Consider the following 26,415-nt stretch of genomic DNA (forward strand, 5'->3'; position numbering starts at 1 on the left):
TCCTTCCAGACTCACATTAAGCATCTCCAATCCAAAATTAAATCTAGAATCGGCTTCCTATATTGCAACAAAGCATCCTTCACTCATGCTGCCAAACATACCCTCGTAAAACTGACCATCCTACCGATCCTCGACTTCGGTGATGCCATCTATAAAATAGCCTCCAACACTCTACTCAACAAACTGGATGCAGTCTATCACAGTGCCATCCGTTTTGTCACCAAAGCCCCATACACTACCCACCATTGTGACCTGTACGCTCTCGTTGGTTGGCCCTCGCTTTGTTCTCGTCGCCAAACCCACTGGCTACAGGTTATCTACAAGTCTCTGCTAGGTAAAGCCCCGCCTTATCTCAGCTCACTGGTCACCATAGCAGCACCCACTCGTAGCATGCGCTCCAGCAGGTATATCTCACTGGTCACCCCCAAAGCCAATTCCTCCTTTGGTCGTCTTTCCTTCCAGTTCTCTGCTGCCAATGACTGGAACGAACTGCAAAAATCTCTGAAGCTGGAGACTCATATCTCCCTCACTAGCTTTAAGCACCAGCTGTCAGAGCAGCTCACAGATCACTGCACCTGTACATAGCCCATCTGTAAACAGCCCATCTGTCACGTCCTGACCAGTAAAAGGGGTTATTTGTCATTATAGTATGGTCAGGGCGTGGCAGGGGGTGTGTGTTTTGGTGTTTTTGATTTGTGTTCTATGTTTTATATATCTATGATTAAATCTAGTTTTCTATTTCTATGTTGGTTTTTGGGCATGACCTCCAATTAGAGGCCGCTGGTTGTCGTTGTCTCTAATTGGAGGCCATATTTAGTTGATGTTGTTTCACTTCTGTTTTGTGGGTGGTTATTTTCTGTATAGCCTGGATGCCTTATGGAACTGTTTTTCGTTGTTTGTTTCTTTTGTTTAAGTGTTTTTATCGAATAAATTAAGTATGAGCACTATACCGCCTTGGTCTTATCCTTACGACGCCCATGACCCCATCTATCTACCTACCTCATCCCCATACTGTATTTATTTATTTCTCTTGCTCCTTTGCACCCCAGTATCTCTACTTGCACATTCATCTTCTGCGCATCAACCATTCCAGTGTTTAATTGCTATATTGTAATTACTTCGCCACCATGGCCTATTTATTGCCTTAACTTACCTCATTTGCACTCACTGTATATAGACTTTTTGTTTTCTTTTGTTCTACTGTATTATTGACTGTATGTTTTGTTTATTCCATGTGTAACTCTGTGTTGTATGTGTCGAATTGCTATGCTTTATCTTGGCCAGGTCGCAGTTGCAAATTAGAACTTGTTCTCAACTAGCCTACCTGGTTAAATAAAAAAATATGAAAAAATGTACATACCCTTTCTCTAAATTGTTATGTTTGCGGTTGACTGTCATTTACAGACCCTTTCTCTGTATTATGATGTTTTGCTGTTGACTGTCATTTACAGACCCTTTCTCTGTATTATGTTTGCTGTTGACTGTCATGTGAAATCCTGACATAAACTGTAATCTCACATCTCTACAACCGGAAAATCGGTTTACAGACAGAAAAGGGCTTCCCATGACAAATTATTGTAGTTTTATATGTTTGAGGGGGTAAGAAAGGTTATTGAGCATGTGTGACTCTTTTGAAAGCATTGCCTCTTCAAAAAACAATCAACATTATTCAGCATTCTTTGAGGGAGTTCGATTAAGTCCATCGGGCTATGGCCTGTGACGTGAATGGGCAAAAGCGGTGAGGAAGTAGCACCCTTCTTAAATCCAACAGTAATCTGCGCTGCTCGGTCATGTTGTCAACAAGGCAGCATGATGCATCCTTCAGAAACATCTTTTTTCCATCAAATCTGTGTTTGATTTTTTGTAACTAGTTTTCATTGGGAAGCAGATAAAGCCTTTTTATCAAAAGCAAACCCGTCTGCATGTAAAACACAGAATCCTACTCATCACTCCACGTGCTTAACCTACGCCACTTTTGTTTTGAGACAACTTTGCAGTCAGCCAAAACGGGGCACCTGGCTCATGTCGAGGAGTGATCCTGGTTCCAGAAAGAATGTAATCAACGCTAACCCTTTTCACCACAGGGCAGGCCCAGGGCATAAGTAGAATCCCATCATTCATCGGGAGACATGAAAGTACGCCTGATTGGTTGGTTGTTGTTCTGATGGTGTCACACAACCAATAAAAATTGCTATCAGTGCCACCTCAAAATAACATTGGGTACTGGATGTTCCCAGCCCAGTGAACTAGATAATTTACAAAACACTTCATTCATGGTGGAATGATGCCTGTTGTTGAGAGCAACTGCAACAATGAAAGAAACCAGACAGCTTGGAATGTAAATCCTTCCATGGAGTCATCTGGAAAGAGAGCAATTCTCTGCAATAATGCCTGTCAATAATGCCCAAGAATAGAAATAAAATATGACAAGTAAAAAAATGTATTAACAAAAAGATGGAGAGGTAAGACTTTATGAACCCTGCGTCATAAGGGTTATATAAGACTGTCATATCAATGACATAACATGTTATAATAAATCCTGACTGACTGACAGGTCTCTCTCATGCTGAGCCAATGCATATTGGGTCTTCATTTCCCCCTTACACACACACACACACACACACACACACAAAACCCTGTCCCAGCCATATGTATTTGGTTGCTTCCCTGCTCTCTGTGTTCCTTGGCCAAGGTCCACAACAGCTGACTTCCACGGGAGCTGTGACTCCACATGCTGACAAATACCTCTCTGTATGGTGGTTGATACAACACTATGTTGTAATGTAACGGATAGGTCTTCCAATAACAGACAGGAGGTTAAGTGGAAACCCCATGTGCCACACAAGTATTTTTTTTTAAAGAAATTGGTAGCTCTGATAATGGAAGGATGTTTGTCATTATTGTAATAATGAGGCAAGCAGCACACACACACACACTTCGATGCACACAGTCCCATTTAGTGTGTTTGTTGTAAATGCTTCAGGCTGGGTAATAATCCCTCAGCTCAGATACAGTAGATAGACTGGAGACACAGATCTGCATCATGTTGTAGGTTTGTTGAAGGTCTCCCTCTCTATCTTTCTCTGTTTACTGTTCACTGCTGCCCGAGACCTCTCTGTCTCTCATCCCCACGTACCTTTCTCTCTCCCTTCTCTGTCTCTCCTCCCTTTCTCTATCTCTCTCTCTCACTCTCTCTCGCTCTCTCCTCTCCCTCCTCCCTTTCTCTCTCTCTCTCTCCTCCCCCTTCTGTCTCTCTCTCCTCCCCCTTCTCTGTCTCTCTCTCTCCCTCCTCCCCTTCTCTATCTCTGTCTCTCTGTCTCTCTCCCTCCTCTGTCTCTCATCCCCTTTTCAATCTCTCTCTGTCTCTTTCTCTCCTCCCCCTTCTCTCTCCTCCCCTTCTATATCTCTGTCTCTCTCTTCCCCCCTTCTCTATCTCTGTCTCTCTGTCTCTCTGTCTCTCTCTCCCCCCATGTTGGTTTGCGAGCACAGTAAACCCCACACGTATGTGCACATGCACACGCACACACACACACACACACACACACACACACACACACACACTAATGCTGGCACAGCTTAAGCTCAAGGTCAACTTTCCACTTCTAGACTGTTGACTTGACTTCTACTCAGGGTAGGGTATTAGTTAGTGCACTAGGTAGATATGAATGGCTTTTCCATTATTTGATTTCAGACAATTGGCTTTACCAAAGTGAAAGTGAAAGAATAGGTCTACAGGGTAGATAGCCTGTGTCAGCAGTGACATGCCTGGGCCTACATTGACTCTGGTCTAGGTTGGCATATGTGACGCAGCATGTGAACGGGACGGATGCAGGACGTTACTACTTTACAGGACAGCCATTTAAAAAAAAGGGGTTTTATCAAAATGCATTTTTTGCAGAAATTCCTTCTTGTGATCTTTCATGTGCCTTAATAACAAACTAGTATGTGAAGTGTAAACACAAAAAAATATATATATATTATGAGCGTAATTGGTAAGAATTTTATCTGAACGTATACCTGCCAAACAAGAGGAGGATGGGCTCCTTCTTTAGATCCTGGTTCCTCTCAAGGTAGTTAGTCTTAGGGAGGTTGTCCATAGCAGCCCCTGTACTGCTGCTGCTACTGCTATCATATCTTTAGGGGTCAGGCCCAGGTTATTGTTAAGCACATTGCCAGAAATGCATTTAGGAAAAAGCAATATACACATCTCATCATAGTATCTAGGTACTCAGCATCTACTGGCCAGGTTTTCAGTCGGTTCTATACTCCAGTACTTGGCGCTATTAGGCCCATAGAAATAGAATAACTAGAAGAGCCTTTCTCATTAAAGTCAATGTATCGTGATGGGTGGACCGGCGGCCATATTGAGTGAACCCATGCCAGTCATTATATTTCTAGGCCCTTGCCAGCCACAGAGTTGGTGACTGTGTGTATTTATAGGTCTGTTTTGTATAATCCTCTGGTATAAGGTCACTTGTTTAAAGGACTTAAGGGAGGAACGTTCACTTCTTCCAGCAATGGAACAGCAGCACTACAGAGTGACTCGAAATTTCCTCTGACACAAATAAAGTCTATTGATGTAATGGGACACAGCAGTAACACTGTTTTCAGAACTTTGGATGGGGAAGAGAGAGAGAGAGAAAGAGAGGGCTGTATATGAAGCGTGTGTGTGTGTGTGTGTGTGTGTGTGTGTGTGTGTGTGTGTGCGCGCTCACTAGTCGTGCATGCGTGAATGCCAGTGCACTCACAGAAAACACATATTCTGCCCATAAGCTGCAGCGGTGAGCTGGCATTACTGAGTGCAATAGGACCTGATTTAGAGGGGGGGGGGGGGGGGGGGGGGGGCGGACCTCTGCAGACGAGGGAGGCAAACAAAAAGTGTGTGTTGTTCCGTATTTACATGAGATCTTTTTTCCTTCTGAGGGGAGCTTTGGTTAAAGGACATAACATAACAATGTTTTATTTTCGCTAACTTTACAGTGCCTTCTGTCAAGTCACTCAATCATGGATAATGAATGTATTCACATCCTGTAGCTGGATTTGGTTGGATTAGAATCAACTCCACATTTAAAGGGGCCATCTAGGATTGTCACATCCATTTTTTTACTTTTAAATGGATGATAAACAGCCATTGATTCTTGAAGAATATAACCAGTACATGCCATGAGCTCAGATTAACTATTAAAACGGTGATGTTGTAGGAATCCTAGATAGCCCTTCAATGGCATCATTTCTGGATGTTTACTTAAAGGACAATTCCACCCAAAAACTATATTTTGGTATTTGTTTCATTAGTCCATTGTTAATATACTTACAAAGTGTTTTGCATGTCAGCAATACAGTTTTCAAGATAAGATTTTGAAAGTTATATATCTTGAAAACTTTATTGCTGACATTTTGGGACAATTTCAACAATGGACTAATGAAACAAATACCAAAATATAGTTTTGGGGTGGAGTTTTCCTTTAAATTCAATCTGGATAACTGTCAATTTAAGTTGTGTTGTGTGTTTTTGTGGAATGCTAAGTATGAGACTGGACACCAGAGTGTCCAGTCTGTGGCTAGCATGGGCTAGCATTCTTCGGCCAAAAATGTAATGTGTCCCTGTGTGTTAGCCAAAGAGGAAACCTTGCCCATCCACCCCTGTATTCACTTGGCTATTTGTGTTTTTAAATATGTCTTGGAGCTGCTGGACACACACAGTGTTACATAATTGGTCTACTCAGTGAGTGTGTGTGTGGGTCCACAAGAATAGTAAACAAACATAAATTTGACGCACTGGGTTAGGAGCTAGGTTTAGGGTTAGGTTTTTGGGTTAGGGTTAGGGTAAGAGTATGGGTTAGGGTTAGGGTTAGGGGTTAGGGAAAATAGGATTTTGAATGGGACTAAATTGTGTGTTCCAACAAGGTTAGCTGTACAAGACTGTGTGTGTGTGTGTGCGTGTGTGTGTGTGTGCGCGTGTGTGTGCATGTGCATGCTTGTATACACACATCCATCTCTCAAGGCCAACAAGTGCACCATTGAACTGCTCTGCAACCAATTTTGATAGTTGCAAAATATCATCCAAAGTATTTTATGGATCCCAGGACCCCGTGGAATAGATTCAAAACTCTTCCTGAGTAATAGATTCAAAACTCTTTCTGAGTAATAGATTCAAAACTCTTCCTGAGTAATAGATTCAAAACTCTTCCTGAGTAATAGATTCAAAACTCTTCCTGAGTAATAGATTCAAAACTCTTCCTGAGTAATAGATTCAAAACTCTTCCTGAGTAATAGATTCAAAACTCTTCCTGAGTAATAGATTCAAAACTCTTCCTGAGTAATAGATTCAAAACTCTTCCTGAGTAATAGATTCAAAACTCTTCCTGAGTAATAGATTCAAAACTCTTCCCGAGTAATAGATTCAAAACTCTTCCCGAGTAATAGATTCAAAGCTCTTCCTGAGTAATAGATTCAATGCTCTTCCTATGTAAACTATCTTCATTACATAGACTTAAGTCATAAGCAAAAGAATCACACATTACCAATATGATATTGCTGTGTGAATTACGGTATGATATGGACAGTATTCTCTGTTAATATTCTTTGTAAAACAGACAACATCCGTCTTTCCACTAAGGAGTTATTCAATTGAATTTGGGTAATGGGAAAACCTTTACACCACCTTAGTATGGTAAATAACAAAGAATTTCATAGAAATTGAGTCATAAAAATCATTATAGAAAAAGACACAGTTTGGGAACAGTATCAATATATTCCAATTCAACCCTTGCATACAACGTGAGAGGTAAAAACTCACCATAGTCAATCATCATCTCTTTCCCACAGCAGCCATGCTGTCCAAGGTTTAACACCAGGGTTAGTTATAGTTGTCTAAGGGTTAACACCGGCAAACCCAGAGTTAGTTATAGTTGTCCAGTAATCCAAAGAAAGGTGCTGAGACAGATGAGATGTCAAAGTAGGAAGAAGTTGCTTCTAGACACCGATCTGAGGTCAGTTTCTGTTAGAAATCAGAGTTGATCCTAGATCTGTGCCTAAGAATTTTTTACCTTAAGCTGTTTACCTCTGTTCAATACTTCTCTCCTCCACAGAGCAGATCTGACGTTGCTCTAAAAGCATGGTCAGAGTTTTAGTGAGTTAGATTGGGCATTTGTAACTACCGCCCTCCCTCCTAGCCTCCCTCCCTTCTCTCCCTCCTCGTCCGCCCTCCCTCCTTTTCCCAGCTGGCTAGAGGACACAAGAGCTTGTCTCAGAGCTCCAGTCCTCCAAATCATTGGTCTTTTCCTGTGAGCCAAATCCAGAGAGGGAGCACTTAGTACTGTCTGACCTCACACCTACTCTGTGTCGCACAATGCTGCAGTCTTCACCGACTGTGTGTGGGTGTGTTTGGGGAGGGGATTGTGTGTGTGGTTGTGTGTGTGTGTGTGTGTGTAGTTGGATCAGCCAGTGTCTGTTTGGGTATACTTTATGTGGCTCTAAAGATGAATAGACGCTCTTTAGCAAACATGTTCCTTTCGGGAACCACTTTATAAAGTCTAGTTCTAGTAAGGGAAAGATATGCATAGAGTAGATCTGGTTAAAGAAACGTATGCTCAGAAAAGTCCTACAGAGGGAAAGTTATAGAGTCATCCTGGTGAGGGAAAGATGTACACAGTTCTAAGAGTACTGATAAAAACCATTAAAAGACATGCAGTTCTAACAGTACTGATCAAAACCGTTAAAGACATGCAGTTCTAACAGTACTGATCAAAACCGTTAAAGACATGCAGTTCTAACAGTACTGATCAAAACCGTTAAAGGCATGCAGTTCTAACAGTACCGATCAAAACCGTTAAAGACATACAGTTCTAACAGTACTGATCAAAACCGTTAAAGACATGCAGTTCTAACAGTACTAATCAAAACCGTTAAAGACATACAGTTCTGTCATGGTTATCGTAGGAGAGAGGACCAAGGCGCAGCGGGTTGCGTGCTCATCATATTAATTTATTAAATAAAGTGAACACGGAAAACCAACAAAACAGAGAACGACAGACCGACAGTTTCACATGCTAAATAAGAACAGCAGTGTGAAATACAACAACCCACAAATCCCCAGGTGAAAACAAGCATCTAATATATGACTCCCAATCAGGCACAACGATGTACAGCTGTTCCTGATCGGGAGCCACACAAACCACACAGAAATAGACAGACTAGAAAACCATAGAAAACCAACACTAGAACAATAACTCAAACCCCAGACTACATAAACCAAACACCCCCTTAAATAACACACACAACCCGAACCATATGAAACAAATACCCCTCTGCCACGTCCTGACTGCTGGTAATTGGGAGTAATTGTATTATATTTGGTCAGGACGTGGCAGAGGGGTATTTGTTTCATATGGTTTGGGTTGTGTGTGTTATTTAAGGGGTGTTTGGTTTATGTAGTCTGGGGTTTGAGTAATTGTTCTAGTGTTGGTTTTCTATGGTTTTCTAGTCTGTCTATTTCTGTGTGGTTTGTGTGACTCCTGATCAGGTACAGCTGTACATCGTTGTTCCTGATTGGGAGTCATATATTAGATGCTTGTTTTCACCTGGGGATTTGTGGGTAGTTGTATTTCACACTGCTGTGAGTATTAGCCTGTGAAACGGTCGTTCTTTGTTTTCCCTGTGGTCACATTTAGTTAATAAAATATAATGATGAACATGCAACCCGCTGCGTCTTGGTCCTCTCTCTCCTACGACAGCCGTTACAAGTTCTAACAGTACTGATCAAAACCGTTAAAGACATGCATTTCTAACAGTACTGATCAAAACCGTTAAAGACATACAGTTCTAACAGTACTGATCAAAACAGTTAAAGACATAATGATGATATGAGAAGTAGTTTCTCTAACTAACAGGTCACAGCTCATAGTAAATATATTTTTATAATTGTACACAAATATATTTGTCCCCTATGAATGGACTGTTGTTTCATATGTTTTAGGGCAGGGGACCCACAGATTGCTAAATACTGTAGGCTACTGTATATTTTACTCAGGGTCAGTGTAGACCAGACCTTCACAAGCATCTCTGCATGAATAAACCTGACCCCAATGAGCTCATGAACAGACAGGCAGTCTGCTAGAATGAATGAATAAAGTCTAACTCGCAGTCCGCAGTCTCACACACTCTCACACCTGCTCATACACACACATGCACACACACAGACACAGAGGGTTCCTCTGTGACGAGGAAGATGCAGGTTCTAAAAGCAACCAATTGAGGGAACGGTGTGTATGAATCATTGGGCACAAGGATCTCAAAACCAACACACAGGTCAGGTTGTGAAGCCTCTCTTCCTGCTACTGGTTGTATCAAGTAGAAGTCAAGGGTCCCTGAAGGACTGTTAATCCTAACGCTAAAGGACTGTTAACCCTAACCCTAAAGGACTGTTAACCCTAACGCTAAAGGACTGTTAACCCTAACCCTAAAGGACTGTTAACCCTAACCCTAAAATACTGTTAACTCTAATCCCAAAGGACTGTTTCACCCTAACCCTAAAGGACTGTTAACTCTAACCCTAAAGGACTGTTAACCCTAAAATACTGTTAACCCTAACCCTAAAGGACTGTTAACAGTAACCCTAAAGGACTGTTAACTCTAACCCTAAAGGACTGTTAACAGGGCTCCGGGCAGCCGAGCGGAAATGGAGGAAAACTCGCCTCCCTGCAGACCTGGCATCCTTTCACTCCCTCCTCTCTACATTTTCCTCTTCTGTCTCTGCTGCTAAAGCCACTTTCTACCACTCTAAACTCCAAGCATCTGCCTCTAACCCTAGGAAGCTCTTTGCTACCTTCTCCTCCCTCCTGAATCCTCCTCCCCCTCCCCCCCCCCCCTCCTCCCTCTCTGCGGATGACTTCGTCAACCATTTTGAAAAGAAGGTTGACGACATCCGATCCTCGTTTGCTAAGTCAAACGACACTGCTGGTCCTGCTCACACTGCCCTACCCTGTGCTTTGACCTCTTTCTCCCCTCTCTCTCCAGATGAAATCTCGCGTCTTGTGACGGCCGGCCGCCCAACAACCTGCCCACTTGACCCTATCCCCTCCTCTCTTCTCCAGACCATTTCCGGAGACCTTCTCCCCTACCTCACCTCGCTCATCAACGCATCCTTGACCGCTGGCTACGTCCCTTCCGTCTTCAAGAGAGCGAGAGTTGCACCCCTTCTGAAAAAACCTACACTCGATCCCTCCGATGTCAACAACTACAGACCAGTATCCCTTCTTTCCTTTCTCTCCAAAACTCTTGAACGCGCCGTCCTTGGCCAGCTCTCTTGCTATCTCTCTCAGAATGACCTTCTTGATCCTAATCAGTCAGGTTTCAAGACTGGGCATTCAACTGAGACTGCTCTTCTCTGTGTCACGGAGGCTCTCCGCACTGCTAAAGCTAACTCTCTCTCCTCTGCTCTCATCCTTCTAGACCTATCTGCTGCCTTTGATACCGTGAACCATCAGATCCTCCTCTCCACCCTCTCCGAGCTGGGCATCTCCGGCACCGCGCACGCTTGGATTGCGTCCTACCTGACAGGTCGCTCCTACCAGGTGGCGTGGCGAGAATCTGTCTCCGCACCACGTGCTCTCACCACTGGTGTCCCCCAGGGCTCTGTTCTTGGCCCACTCCTATTCTCGCTATACACCAAGTCACTTGGCTCTGTCATATCCTCACATGGTCTCTCATATCATTGCTATGCAGATGACACACAATTAATCTTCTCCTTTCCCCCTTCTGACAACCAGGTGGCGAATCGCATCTCTGCATGTCTGGCAGACATATCAGTGTGGATGACGGATCACCACCTCAAGCTGAACCTCGGCAAGACGGAGCTGCTCTTCCTCCCGGGGAAGGACTGCCCGTTCCATGATCTCGCCATCACGGTTGACAACTCCCTTGTGTCCTCCTCCCAGAGTGCTAAGAGCCTTGGCGTGACCCTGGACAACACCCTGTCGTTCTCCACCAACATCAAGGCGGTGACCCGATCCTGTAGGTTCATGCTCTACAACATTCGCAGAGTACGACCCTGCCTCACACAGGAAGCGGCGCAGGTCCTAATCCAGGCACTTGTCATCTCCCGTCTGGATTATTGCAACTCGCTGTTGGCTGGGCTCCCTGCCTGTGCCATTAAACCCCTACAACTCATCCAGAACGCCGCAGCCCGTCTGGTGTTCAACCTTCCCAAGTTCTCTCACGTCACCCCGCTCCTCCGCTCTCTCCACTGGCTTCCAGTCGAAGCTCGCATCCGCTACAAGACCATGGTGCTTGCCTACGGAGCTGTGAGGGGAACGGCACCTCCGTACCTTCAGGCTCTGATCAGGCCCTACACCCAAACAAGGGCACTCCGTTCATCCACCTCTGGCCTGCTCGCCTCCCTACCTCTGAGGAAGCACAGTTCCCGCTCAGCCCAGTCAAAACTGTTCGCTGCTCTGGCACCCCAATGGTGGAACAAGCTCCCTCACGACGCCAGGACAGCAGAGTCAATCACCACCTTCCGGAGACACCTGAAACCCCACCTCTTCAAGGAATACCTGGGATAGGATAAAGTAATCCTTCTAACCCCCCCCTTAAAAGATTTAGATGCACTATTGTAAAGTGGTTGTTCCACTGGATATTATAGGTGAATGCACCAATTTGTAAGTCGCTCTGGATAAGAGCGTCTGCTAAATGACTAAAATGTAATGTAAATGTTAACCCTAACCCTAAAGGACTGTTAACCCTAACCCTAAAATACTGTTAACCCTAACCCTAAAGTACTGTTTCACCCTAACCCTAAAGGACTGTTAACCCTAACCCTAAAGGTCTGTTAACCCTAAAATGCTGTTAACCCTAACCCCAAAGGACTGTTAACTCTAACCCTAAAGGACTGTTAACCCTAAAATACTGTTAACCCTAAACCCAAAGGACTGTTAACTCTAACCCTAAAGGACTGTTAACTCTAACCCTAAAGGACTGTTAACTCTAACCCTAAAGGACTGTTAACCCTAACCCCAAAATACTGCTTAGCCTCCTCCCTTGGTGATGGCTAATGGTGCCAACACCTCATATGAAATAATCACTTCATGACCCGACTGCAGGGAAAGAGAAGGGGAAAGAGAAGGGGAAAGAGAAGGGGAAAGAGAGAAAGAGAAAGAGAGAGAGAGAGCGAATTCAGAAAAGTAGGGAGCCTGAGCCAAGGTTATTGACTGAGTTAGTTAAGGAGGTATTTCAGTCACATGTTTATAGATACACTGACCAGATGTAAAATTAACATTCATTTGAGTTGTCTCACTATTCCAACATTCAGGGATGCTGTGGTCCTTACAGAAATGAAATAACATACAATAAGGAGGTAGGAATCACAAAAACAACGCACCACATTAACATTTCAGTTACTTCAATAGGAGTTCTTTGGCACAACTATTTCTAGTTTCTAAACAAACATATCATTTTCTTCTTATTCTATATGTCAGTGGGCTTGATATTGATAACAGATTGCCGAATTGAAATGTAAGCTTATATTGCCATCTAGTGTTAGAAGTGACCCCTCACTACATCCAACTTGTTTTTCCACACCAAGGCGTATTATATTTTATATTCGATTTTTTTAACCTTCATTTAACTAGTCAAGTCAGTTAAGAACAAATTCTTATTTTACAATGACAGCCTACCCCGGCCAAACCCTCCCTTAACCAGGATGACGATGGGCCAATTGTTAGCCGTCCTATGGGACTCCCGATCACGGCCGGGTGTGAAACAGCCCGGTGTCAAATCAAGGTCTGTAGTGACGCTTCTAGCACTGAGATGCAGTGCCTTAGACCGCTGCACCACTCGGGAGCAAAGGCTACGTTTAGACAATAAAACATTCCACTAGTTGGTCTTTTGACCAATCAGATCAGCTCTGAAAAATATCTAACGTCAAAAGATCTGATGTTATTGGTCAAAATACCAAATAGTGGAAAATATATTAGAATTGGGCTGCCTATACAATTACAGTATAGAACTCCTTCAAGACTGTTGGAGAAAATAGTAAAAATAATGAAAAACCCTTGAATTCAAGGGTTTTTCATTATTTTTACTATTTTCTCCAACAGTCTTGAAGGAGTTCCAACATAAGCTGAGCACTTGTTGGCTGCTTTTCCTTCACTCTGCGGTCCAACTCATCCCAAACCATCTCAATTGGGTTTAGGTCGGGTGATTGTGGAGGCCAGGTCATCTGATGCAACACTTCATCATTCACCTTCTTGGTCAAATTGCCCTTACACAGCCTGGAGGTATATTGGGTCATTGTCCTGTTGAAAAACAAATGATAGTCCCACTACGCACAAACCAGATGGGATGGTGTATCGCTGCGGAATGCTGTGGTAGCCATGCTGGTTATGTGTCCCTTGAATTGTTAATAGATCACTGACAGTGTCACCAGCAAAGCACCCCCACACCATCACACCTCCTCCTCCATGTTTCACGGTGGGAACCACACATGCGGAGATCATCCGTTCACCTATGCATCTCACAAAGACACGGCGGTTGGAACCAAACATCTCAAATTTGGACTCATGTCCATTGTCCATTGCTCATGTCCATTGCTCATGTCTAATGTCTAATGTCCATTGCTCATGCACTCTCCTGGTTAAGCATCCACTGGAAAGAACAATGTGAAAGGAAAATATCAGCGTCAGCACAGTATGATTCTGGCCTGGTCGGTTCTTTAGTGTGAAAAGGGTACTAGAAAGGTTATCTACCCTATGAGGAACATAACCTTTTCTATCCTCTCCAGCAGATGGTGCTGTTGTGTCTGTAGTACAACACCCTAAAAGGGCAAGGTTGTAGTACAACCTCCCCTTCCTATTAAGGTACTGGAGAAAGTATTTTCAAAACAGCTTCAATCGCATCTGTCATCTAATAAGGTTTTCAAGTTTGTCTTCCGGCCCTTGCACAGCACCGAAACAACTCTGGTTAAAGTTACCACCGACATACTGATAGCTGCTGGTTCTGGATCTCCCTGCATCCTCCTCCTCTTAGATCTCAGTTCTGCCTTAGTCTCCGTAGAACACATCATCCTCCTGCAGCGTCTCAGAGAGCACACTGCTGTCGCTTGAACAGCACTGAAACAGCTCCTACCCCTCCAATAGGAAGCAATATATCACTATTGGAGAGACCAGATCGGAGGAGTCTGCAGTCACATGCGACGTCCCACAGGGGTCAGTGCTGGGGCTTATCCTGTTCTAATTTACATGCTCCCTCTCGGCCAAATCCTCAGTGATTATAACATCAACTTCCACTGCTACATTGACGATACCCAAGTATACACTAAAATGTGTGGATTTTTGTGGAGCACGCCGTCATGCAATCTCCATAGACAAACATTGGCAGTAGAATGGCCCATACCGAAGAGCTCAGTGACTTTCAATGTGGCACATCAAAGGATGTCACCTTTCCAACAAGTCAGTTTGTCAAATTTCTGCCCTGCTGGAGCTGCCCCAGTCAACTGTAAGTGATGTTATTGTGAAGTGGAAACATCTAGAAGCAACAACGGCTCAGCCGCGAAGTGGTAGGCCACACAAATCAAATCAAATGTTATTTGTCACATACACATGGTTAGCAGATGTTAATGCGAGTGTAGCGAAATGCTTGTGCTTCTAGTTCCGACAAGCTCACAACAAGCTCACAGAACGGGACTGCCGAGTGCTGAAGTGCATAGCGCGTAAAAATCATCTGTCCTCAGTTGAAACACTCACTATCGAGTTCCAAACTGCCTCTGGAAGCAATGTCATCACAACAACTGTTCAGGAGCTTCATGAAATGGGTTTCCATGGCCTAGCAGCCGCACACAAGATAGATCAACATGCGCAATGCCAAGCGTCGGCTGGAGTGGTGTAAAGCTCACCGCCATTGGACTCTGGAGCAGTGAAATGCGTTCTCTGGAGTGATGAATCAGGTTTCACCATCTGACAGTCCAATGGACTAATTTGAGTTTTACGTATGCCAGGAGAACGCTACCTGCCCCAATGCATTATGCCATCTGTAATGTTTGGTGGATCATGAATAATGGTCTGGATTTTTCATGGTTCGGGCTAGGCCCCTTAGTTCAAGTGAAGGGAAATCTTAACGCTACAGCATACAATGACATTCTAGATGATTCTGTGCTTCCAACTTTGTGGCAACAGTTTGGGGAAGGCCCTTGTCTGTTTCAGCATTACAATGCCCCCTTGCACAAAGTGAGGTCCGTACAGAAATGGGTTGTCGAGATTGGTGTGGAAGAACTTGACTGGCTTGCACAGAGCCCTGACCTCAACCCATCGAACACTTTTGGGATGAATTGGAACGCCGACTGCGAGCCAGGCCTAATCGCCCAACATCAATGCCTGACCTCACTAATGCTCTTGTGGTTAAATGGAAGCAAGTCCCCACTGCAATGTTCCAGCATCTAATAGAAAGCCTTCCCAGAAGAGTGGAGGCTGTTATAGCAGCAAAGAGGGGACCAACTCCATATTAATTCCCATTATTTTGGAATGAGATGTTCGACAAGCAGGTGTCCACATACGTTTGGCCATGTAGTGTATATTAACACAAAACCAGACACCATCTCTGCCCTTGGACAAATCATCAGCTACCTAAAGGACATCAGGGCATGGATGAAAGAGAACTTCTTCCATTTGAACAGTAGCAAGACGGAAGCTATGCTTATTGGGACACCTAAGCAGGTCACAAGTGCTGGGAACATCTGCCCTCCAATCAATGGCCAGGTCATCTACCTGTCCTCTGTCATCTCCAACCTAGGAATCAAGTTTGATCCTTCTCTGTCCTTCGATGCCCACATAAAACAACATAATTTTTCCATCTTAAAAACATTGCCTGAGTCATACCATCATTCCCGCAGCCAGATGCAGAGAAAGCCATCCACGCCTTCATCTTCTCTCGGATCGACTACAGTAATGAGCTGTTTGTAGGCCTCCCAGCCAAATACCTACAGAGGCTCCAACTAATCCAGAAAAGTGCTGCCAGGGTCCTGACCAGGACTAAGAAGTCAGACCACATCACCTCGATCCTGGCCCAACTCCACTGGCTACTGTCCAACTACAGCATCGACTTCAAAATTCTCCTTCTTGTATTTAAAGCCTTGAATGGATTGAGCCCCACCTACATCAGCGACCTCATCTCAATCAGCGAGCCACCTCGCACTCTCCACTCAAACCACTCCCTACTGCTTCAAGTCCCCAAGACATGTCTCCGAACTATGGGAGACCGAGCCTTCTGCTCCGTGGTTCTTCTCCCTGACCATCTGAGAGCCGCTCCATCCCTAAGAACTTTTATAACAGGCCTTAAAACCCACTTCTACAGACAGTTTTTTTCATAGTCCTAGTCCCAATCTAAAATGGATTTAGCACCTAGCCCACTATTGCTATTTGACCTGCCTTAATTCTAAATGTATGTTGTTTTTATTGCATATATAATTGAGCTTTGCGATAACACTGTAATGAAAAGTGCTCTACAAATGTAATGTATTATTATTATTAGTATAGTCCAGTGTTTCCCAACTCTGGTCCTCGAGTATCCCCTACAGCACCCATTTTAGTTTTTGCCCCGGACAAAAACACCAGATTCAACTTGTCAATGGCTTGATGAATCAGATGTGTTTGTCAAGGGCTTGATGAATCAGATGTGTTTGTCAAGGGCTTGATGAATCAGATGTGTTTGTCAAGGGCTTGATGAATCAGATGTGTTTGTCAAGGGCTTGATGAATCAGATGTGTTTGTCAAGGGCCACATAAAAAAATGTACTGTTGGGGGTACTGGAGGACTGGAGTTGGGAAACACTGCGTATAGTCTACTCTAGTCAGCCACTCTGTGAAATCATCGGCAAACAGTTGTATTTTTAGGTACAGCTTCACACAGACAGACAGACACACACACAAACACACACACGTTTCACCTGATTGTAATGTGTCATTTCTGTGACAATACGAGAAAAGACAGTAACTTTACTGGTGGCTGAATCATTCTTGTTTTCTTGATCTTGAATTCGTTTTATGAACAAAAAGCTTTTAAAATCCTTCCATTGAGTTGCTGTACATTGAGTATACTAACTTTCCTGCTACCATGCAGACTGTTTACAGAGGATGTTTTGTCTCTCTCCCTCTGAGGTGTGGCCGTTTCCTACAAACAAATACGCACGCACACACGCACGCACGCACGCACACACACACACACACACACACACAAGCCACAGTTCCTGCTGTATCCGGCCTGATCTGAGGTTGTTCCAAACCACCACTAACAGAGCACACACACTATAGCGGCATTTCCCAAACCCGGTCCTTTTAAGAGCAGTTGGAGGCCACGGAAGGAGTGTTGTATGGCATTGAAGCTCGTTTGGAGGTTTGTTAGCACAGTGTCCAAAGAAAGGCCAGATGTATACAGAATGGTGTTATCTGCGTAGAGGTGGATCAAGGAATCACCAGCAGCAAGAGCGACATCGTTGATATATACAGAGAAAAGAGTCGGCCCGAGAATTGAACCCTGTGGTACCCCCAGAGACTGCCAGAGGTCCGCCAACAGGCCCTCCGATTTGACACACTGAACTCTATCTGAGAAGTAGTTGGTGAACCAGGCGAGGCAGTCATTTGAGAAACCAAGGCTGTTGAGTCTGCCGATAGGAATACAGTGACTGACAAAGTCGAAAGCCTTGGCCAGGTCGATGAAGACGGCTGCACAGTACTGTCTTTTATTGATGGCGGTTATGCTATCGTTTAGTACCTGATGATTAGTTGCTTGATGATTAGTTGATTATTTGAATCAGCTGTGTAGTGTTAGGGCAAAAACCTACATGTGCACCCCTTGGGGTCCCGAGGACCAAGTTCGGGAAAAGCTGCTACCTAGCGGTATGCTCCCTACTCTCTCTGTCCCTCTTTCTTTCTCTTTTGCTCTCTCTGTCTCCCGCTCTCTCACATACACATTTTTAAACAATAACACAATTTCTCTCTCTCCCTCCCTCCCTCCCTCAGTTTATTTAACTTTATTGGCATGCTTGTTAAAGGTACAGTGTTGCCAACGCAGTTTATACCACAGTCAATTAGATTACAATAATGAGATTTTCTCTCTGGTCTTTCAACTCTCAGTCACATTAGACACTGAGTGTACAAACATTAGAAATTGCTCCTTCCATGACGTAGACTGACTGGGTGAATCAAGGTGAAAGCTATGATCCTTATTTATGTCACTTGATAAATCCACTTCAATCAGTGTAGATGAAGGGGAGGAGACTGGTAAAAGAAGGGTTTTTAAGCCTTGAGACAATTGAGACATGGATTGTGGATGTGTGCCATGGGCAAGACAAAATATCTAAGTGCCTTTGAACGGGGTATGGTAGTAGGTGCCAGGTGCACTGATTTGAGTGTGTCAAGAACAGCAACGCTGCTGGGTTTTTCACGCTCAACAGTTTCCCGTGTGTATCAAGAACATCCAGTCAACTTGACACAACAATTGGAGTCAGCATTATTGTCAACATGGGCCAGCATCCCTGTGGAATGTTTTCGGCACCTTGTAGAGTTGAGGCTGTTCTGAGGGCAAAAGGGGGTGAAGATCTTTTGTCTTGCCCATGGCACACAATCCATGGCTCAATTGTGTCAAGGCTTAAAAATCCTTCTTTGACCTGTGTGAAGAGAATGGCGCCGGAAGGGGTGGCTGCCGTTTTACGGGCTCTGAACCAACTGTGCTATTTTGTTACTTTTTTTGCGTTGTTTGTAAGTAATTTTTTTAACTTATTTTGTACATAATGTTGCTGCTACCATCTCTTATGACCGAAAATCACTTCTGGACATCAGAACAGTGATTACTCACCTCGACCTGGACAAAGATTTTTTCTTTAGTCCAACGCGAAGGATATACTGCTTTCTAGGGAACAGCCCCAAATCCCCGCCATTTGCGTGAAAAAAAGACAGATACAAAGGGGAATGGAGGTCGAGCTGCCTTCTGATAATTCATAGGCGAGTGAGTAAACCTCCACTACCATCTGTTCTATTGGCCAACGTGCAATCATTGAAACAAAATGGATGATATATGATCCAGACAATCCTACCAATGGGTCATTAAAAACTGTAATATCTTATGTTTCACCAAGTCGTGGCTGAACAATGACACGGATAATGTAGAGCTGGCGGGATTTTCCATGCATCGGCAGGACAGAGAAGCTGGGAGGGTGTCTATTTGTCAATAACAACTGGTGCGCGATGTCTAATATTAAAGAAGTATCGAGGTATTTCTAAGACCGCACTCAACCAGCTGTATAAGGCCATAATGTCACAAAAAATCTCTAGACCACCTTTCTCCACACTCAGATGTGCATACAAAGCTCTCCCTCGCCCTCCATATGGCAAATCTAACCATAATTATATCCTCCTGATTCCTGCTTACAAGCAAAAACTAAAGCAGAAAGTTACAGTGATTCGCTCAATACGAAAGTGATCAGATGATGCAGATGCTATGCTACAGGACTGTTTTGCTAGAACAGAATGGAATATGTTTCAGGATTCATCAAATGGCATTGAGGAGTATACCACCTCAGTCATCGTCTTCATTAATAAGTGCATCGACGACGTCATCCCCACAGTGACTGTACGTACATATCGCAACCAGAAGCCATGCATTACAGGCAACATTTGCAACGAGCTAAAGAACTGCCGCTTTCAAGGAGCGAGACACTAATCCGGACGCTTATAAGAAATCCCGCTATGCCCTCAGACGAACCATCAAACATGCAAAACATTAATACAGGATTAAGATTGAATCCTACTACACCGGTTCTGATGCTCGTCGGATGTGGCAGGGCTTGAAACTATTACGGACAACAAAGGGAATCCCATCCGTGAGCTCCCCAGTGACAAGAGCCTACCAGACGAGTGAAATGCCTTTTATGCTCGCTTCGAGGCAAGCAACACTGAAGGATTCATGAGAGCACTAGCTGTTCTGGACGACTGTGTGATTACACTCTCGGTAGTCGATGTGAGCAAGACCTTTAAACAGGTCAACATTCACAAAGTCGCAGGGCCAGACGGATAACCAGGATGTGTACTCAAAGCATGCCAACTGGCAAGTGTCTTCACTGACATTTTCAACCTCTCCCTGACCGAGTTTGTAATATCTACATTTTTCAAGCAGACCACCATAGTCCCTGTGCCCAAGGAAGAGAAGGTAGCCTGCCTAAATGATTACCGCCATGTAGCACTCACGTTGGTAACCATGAAGTGCTTTGAAAGGCTGGTCATGGCTCACATCAACAGCATCATCCCGGATACCCTAGACCACAATGCCCTTTCCCAACTGGACAAAAGGAACACCTACGTGAGAATGCTGTTCATTGACTACAGCTCAGAATTCAACACCAAAGTGTCCACAAAGCTCATCACTAAGCTAAGGACCCTGGGACTAAACTCCTCCCTCTGCAACTGGATCCTGGACTTCCTGATGGGCCGCCCCAAGGTGGTAAGATTAGGCAACAACACGACTGCTACGCTGATCCTCAACACAGGGGCCCCTCAAGGGTGCGTTCCTAGTCCCCTTCTGTACTCCCTGTTCACCCACAGCTGAGTGGCCAAACACGACTCCAACACCATCATTAAGTTTGCTGACGATACAACGGTGGTAGGCCTGATTACCGACAACGATGAGACAGCCTATAGGGAGGAGGTCAGAGACCTGACAGTGTGGTGCCAGGACAACAACCTCTCCCTCAATGTGAGCAAGACAAAGGGGCTGATTGTGGACTACAGGAAAAGACGGGCCGAACAGGCCCTCATTAACATCGTTGGGGCTGTAGTGGAGCGAGCGGGTCGAGAGTTAAGTTCCTTGGTGTCCACATCACCAACAAACTCTCATGGTCTAAACACACCAAGACAGTCCTGAAGAGGGCACGGCAAAGCCTATTCCCCCTCAGGAGACTGAAAAGATTTGGCATGGGTCCCCAGATCCTCAAAAGGTTCTACAGCTGTACTATAGAGATCATCCTGACCAGTTGCATCACCATCTGGTATGGCAACTGCTTGGCATCTGACCGTAAGGCGCTACAGAGGGTAGTGCGTACAGCCCAGTACATCACTGGGGCCAAGCTTCCTGCCATCCAGGACCTATATACTAGGTGGTGTCAGAGGAAAACCCTAAAAATTGTCAAAGACTCCAGTCACCCAAGTCATAGACTGTTCTCTCTGCTACCGCACGGCAAGCGGTACCAGAGCACCAAGTCTAGGACCAAGAGGCTCTTTAACAGCTTCTACCCCCAAGCCATAAGACTGCTGAACAATTAATCAAATTGCCACCCGGACTATTTACACTGATCCCCTCTATTAATTTTTACACTGCTGCGACTAGCTGTTTATTATCTATGCATAGTCACTTTACCCCTACCTACATGTACAAATTACCTCTACTAACCTGTACCCCCGCACATTGACTCGGTACCGGTACCCCTTGTATATAGCCTCGTTGTTGTTATTTTATTGTGTTACTTTTTATTATTTTTTACTTTCGTTTATTTGGTAAATATTTTCTTAACTCTTTTGAACTGCATTGTTGGTTAAGGTCTTGTCAGTAAGCATTTCACGGTAAAGTCGACACTTGTTGAAATCAGCATTTCACGGTAAAGTCTACACTTGTTGTATTCTGATCATGTGACTAATAAAGTTTGATTTGAACTCAATACTGGAAAGTTTTCCTAATGTTTTATCCACTCAGTTTATGTAGCTCTGTACTTGGTGGGTGTATCACTGAAGTGATAATTGCCTGTGAAGAGATGTTTGTGGACTGTTGATTTGCCGTGAGTCTGATTGATTTTGGTTGTCTAGTATATCTTCTGTAAATGTCTAAAGCTGTCTACTGTACATGCAGGGGTCGGGTCTCCCTTCCTCCAAAACAATTGCTGAGAATCTGCAGACATTACAGGCCTGAACTATAAACCCAAATACACAAACACACAAGTAATGTAATTCAGTTATTATGTGATTGTATAGATATCGTTATTCCGTTCTCATATCAATGGTATGATAATGATAATAATGTTCAGTTATGTGAACATAGGTAACGTTATTCAAATACTGTCAACATAGAGGTTATATTACTGAGTTATATTACTGAGTCATATTACTGAGTTATTGTTACGCTCGTTGATGGAAGGATTGGACCAAGGTGCAGCGTGGTAGGGGTACATCTTAATTTATTAACTGAACACCGAAAAACCAACAGAATACAAACGAAACGTAAAGTTCCGGACTGTGAAACGTCACCGGAAGCTCTGGACTGGGAACCGTCGCCGGAAGCTCTGGACTGGGAACCGGAAGCTCTGGACTGGGAACCGGAAGCTCTGGACTGGGGACCGTTGCCGGAAGCTCTGAACTGGGGACCGTCGCTGGAGGCCTGGTGCGTGGAGCTGGCACAGGGCGTACCGGACTGTGGAGGCGCACTGGAGGTCTGGAGCGTAGAGCTGGCACAATGTGTCCTGGACAGAAAACAACCTTCGCACGGCAAGTGCGGGGGGCTGGCACAGGACGCACTGGGCTGTGGAGGCGCACTGGAGATACAGCGCGTAGAGCCGGTACAGGATGTACTGGACCTTGGAGGCGCACTGGAGGTCTGGAGCGTAGAGCTGGCACAATGTGTCCTGGACCGATGACCACCCTCGCACGGCAAGTGCGGGGAGCTGGCACAGGACACACTGGGCTGTGAAGGTGCACTGGGGACACAGTGCATAGAGCCGGCGCAGGATATCCTGGACCGAGGAGGCGCACTGGAGACCAGGCGCGCTGAGCCGGCACCACCCGTCCTGGACAGATGGCCGCTTTCGCACGAGCTGGCACAGAATGCAAAACATGGTACCTGACCAGTCACACGCTTCCCACGGTTAGTACGGGGAGTTGGCTCTGGTTCAAACCCTGGCTCCACCAACCACCCCGTGTCCCCCCCCCCCCCCCAAAAAAAATGTTGGGGCTGCCTCTCGGGCTTCCCTCGTGGTCGCGAACCCCGGTGTCGTCGTTGTTCCTCTCTCGCTGCCTCCGTCTGCTCCCATGGAAGGCGATCCTTTCCGGCCCGGATCTCCTCACACGTCCAGGATCCCTTACCGTCCAAGATATCCTCCCATGTCCAGGATGTCTGCTCCTCCTGGCCACGCTGCTTGGTCCGTTTGTGGTGGGATCTTCTGTTACGCTCGTTGATGGAAGGATTGGACCAAGGTGCAGCGTGGTAGGCATACATCTTAATTTATTAACTGAACACCGAAAAACCAACAGAATACAAACGAAACGTAAAGTTCACAGGCAGCTAACCAAAAACAAGTTCCCACAAACAACAGGTGGGAAAAGGCTGCCTAAATATAATCCCCAATCAGAGACAACGATAGACAGCTGCCTCTGATTGGGAACCATATCAGGCCAACCTAGAAATAAAGAAACTAGAATGCCCACCCTAGTCTCACCCCGACCTAACCAAAATAGAGAATAAAGGATCTCCAAGGTCAGGGCGTGACAGTTATATTACTGAGTTATAGGTGACATTATTTAGTTTGTGTGAGAGACAGAGAGGAGGGTTGAGACTCGGCATGGGAAGAGATTACATCACACTCCGAGAATGTTCCCGGAGGAGAGGGTTACTGCTGGTTCACATTAGTCTCCTTCAGACACACACACACACACACACACACACACACACACACACACACATATACATACATACACACACACACACAGCTCATATTTAGCACACTTGTCTCAAAGTCATATCTTTGTGGACATTAATTACAAACGTTCAATGTAGTATTGTTTGCAAAACATGCCCACAGCCAGACAGGAATTGAATGTCTTTGACAGGGCGTTACCTGGATATGTCCAAATAATGATTTCTGAATTCTCTCTGCTAAGAGGTGTGAAACTTTATGGAACAGGCAGAACTCTGCTTCCCTACAAGCAAAGTCACTGGTTCAAGTGAAACTCCATTGAATAATACAGTAAGACTGTTCACGGTTAAGAAATACTATTTACCATACATTTCCTGAGCTACACTCCACTGTGTTCCAAATGGCTCCCTATTCCCTTCATAGTGCACTACTTAGCCCACAGGGCACTATATAGGGAATAGGGTACTATTTGGTACACAAGCCATTCTGTAAGTCATGCTCTGATGACTATATCATCACCCACCCTTCATGTTTCAGATAGGAACATAATTAATAACAGTACATTGTACCTCTAAGGATCCACATTTGTGTGGGTCTGGGCAGGGGTGGACTGGGACCACAAATCCTGTATTTTTACACACTGGCCCACCGCCACTGGGCATTTGCCCGAACTGCCCTACGGCCAGTCAATTTCTTGGTCTGTTTCATCAATAGAATAAAGTAAAATGTTAGCTACGAGGCTTTCTGAAACTCACCACTGAAATGTCTTTAATATTCTGTCTTCCAGAAAAAACCTCCGGTCAACTTTCCCTTAACCTTAGTTTCTTTGAAACTGACAAACTTACTCAACCAATGTTTTTACTGAACCTTTGATGATCTAGCCTACACCCTGTTTAATCTCACCCTCTGATGACTGGGGATCACCCACCCTTGAGTTAGAGGACTGGTCTCTAGACAAGAGGAATTTACCAGACAAACCACTGGTGGGCCCTGGCTAGATGACTGGTCTCTACACAAGAGGAATTTACCAGACAAACCACTGGTGAGCCCTGGCTTGGTAGCAGGGGATATGACAGGTGGTAGGGGACATGATCTGTGGGAAACTCCATACAGACAGACTCACAGGTGGCTTTTAATAAGTTTTCTTAAAACAATGGAATCAGGGAGGTCAAGCATCAAGCTATATCCTGCTGTGTGTGTGTGTGTGTGTGTGTGTGTGTGTGTGTGTGTGTGTGTGTGTGTGTGTGTGTGTGTGTGTGTGTGTCCTGTGGGTCCTCAGTCAGACAATAGCGAGCAGGGTGGGGTCGCCCCGGCTGGGGACAGGACACGGGAAGGGTGGGAAACAGCCCTGAGTGTGTCTGTCTCTCTCGTGTGTGTGTGTGTGTGTGTGTGTGTGTGTGTGTGTGTGTGTGTGTGTGTGTGTGTGCAACCCCTCTGAGTACACTGTTGAAACATCAACCATTGTGGCTCAAACAGAGCCATCCAGTGTCCAGTCGCCTAACAGGGGTGTGTGAGTTAATCATGTATTCAGAGCCACACAAAGACACCACTGTCCCATTTCTTAACAGAAACACAACCATACCTCGGTAGGGCCAGACCTTGTTCAGAAGAGGTCAGAGGTCAAACAGGCTCTAACTCTCCCCCTCAGAACGAGACAACGGCAGAGGAAGCGGGGGGCGGGACAGGAATTAAAAATGGACTTGAGAGACAGCCAAGTTTCCATAGAGTTTCTGTGGGTGAACTCTATCCAAGGGTGTTCTCCCTTAAAGTGCAGAGAGCAGCTGTCAGGGTCGGAGATCAGAGAACAACGATGGGATGGTCACTTAACATCACCTGTAATAACAGCTCAAGGTCAAAGGTCAGGGCAGGAGAAGGACATTAGGGGACGATTAATGTCTTCACATGAAATCTACTCAGTTCAGTTATTATCTGTGGTTCTGAATGGCTCAACTGGTAGGGCATGGTAGGGTTGTGGATGTGTATCCCGCTGTGGCCACCCATATCAAACTGTATGCATGTAGTACTGTAAGATGCTTCGGATAAAAGCCTCTGGCTGCACTGTATGTATTATTGTCTCAGTGCATTATCAAAATGGAGGCATTTGTTGTGTTATCATGCCTATCATCTCTATGTGTAGGGAAATCAATATGACTAATGTATCTTTGATCAAGTTATTTATATAGTCTGTATACAAATACATGTACAGTATATGGTATATGTTAGCTTCTCAGTGAAAGTATTTAGTTCAATATAGATTATAACCATTTGATTGTGGATTGTAATTGGTTTCTATAGGCTTGATCCTCCTGACCATAAAATTATGGTTCGCTGTATAGTGACAACCTTTAACCATGAGACAACTGTTTCACATGATCACAGTTGGCATCACTTAGACTTCTGCCTTAAACACTGCCAGGCCTTTGATGTGTAACTAGCCGTGTAGGAGGATGAAGTCATCATCACCAATAAGGAGAGATGGGGGGGGAGACCAGAAAGAAAGATAGAAGTCAGTGAAAGAGGGAGACCAGAGAGAAAGACCAGAGAGAGAGACACCAGAAAACACAAAAGAGAGATAGAGAAAGAGAGACACCAGAAAAGAGAGATAGAGAGGAGGGGTCCACAGAACAAAAAGCATATGAACTGAAGGTTGAGTTGAATGGGTATGTTGGCTGAATGGGGGAAGTATTTAGACATTTTGGGTGGGGTATCATGTGTCCCAGGGGGTAGGCTTTCACTCACCCTAGCTGTGTGTGTGTG

At 44.8% G+C, this 26,415-nt stretch overlaps 1 protein-coding gene across 2 annotated transcripts in view; it reads right to left on the reverse strand.

Annotated features, from left to right (window-relative positions):
• Window positions 1–7,104, reverse strand: part of LOC106592135 (pro-interleukin-16) — a 63,965-nt gene extending 56,861 nt beyond the window's left edge. The window contains exon 1 of one of the 2 annotated variants that reach the window (XM_045689448.2): window positions 6,800–7,104. In XM_045689448.2, coding sequence (XP_045545404.1) covers window positions 6,800–6,815 — 16 coding nt within the window. In that variant the 5' untranslated portion in view covers window positions 6,816–7,104. The remainder of the gene's footprint in view (window positions 1–6,799) is intronic. The other variant, XM_045689447.2, reaches the window with a different exon arrangement.
• Window positions 7,105–26,415: the final 19,311 nt, after the last annotated feature.

The sequence above is a fragment of the Salmo salar genome, chromosome 11 (assembly GCF_965601325.2).
Source record: "Salmo salar chromosome 11, fSalSal1, whole genome shotgun sequence".
NCBI classification, from domain to species: Eukaryota; Metazoa; Chordata; class Actinopteri; order Salmoniformes; family Salmonidae; genus Salmo; species Salmo salar.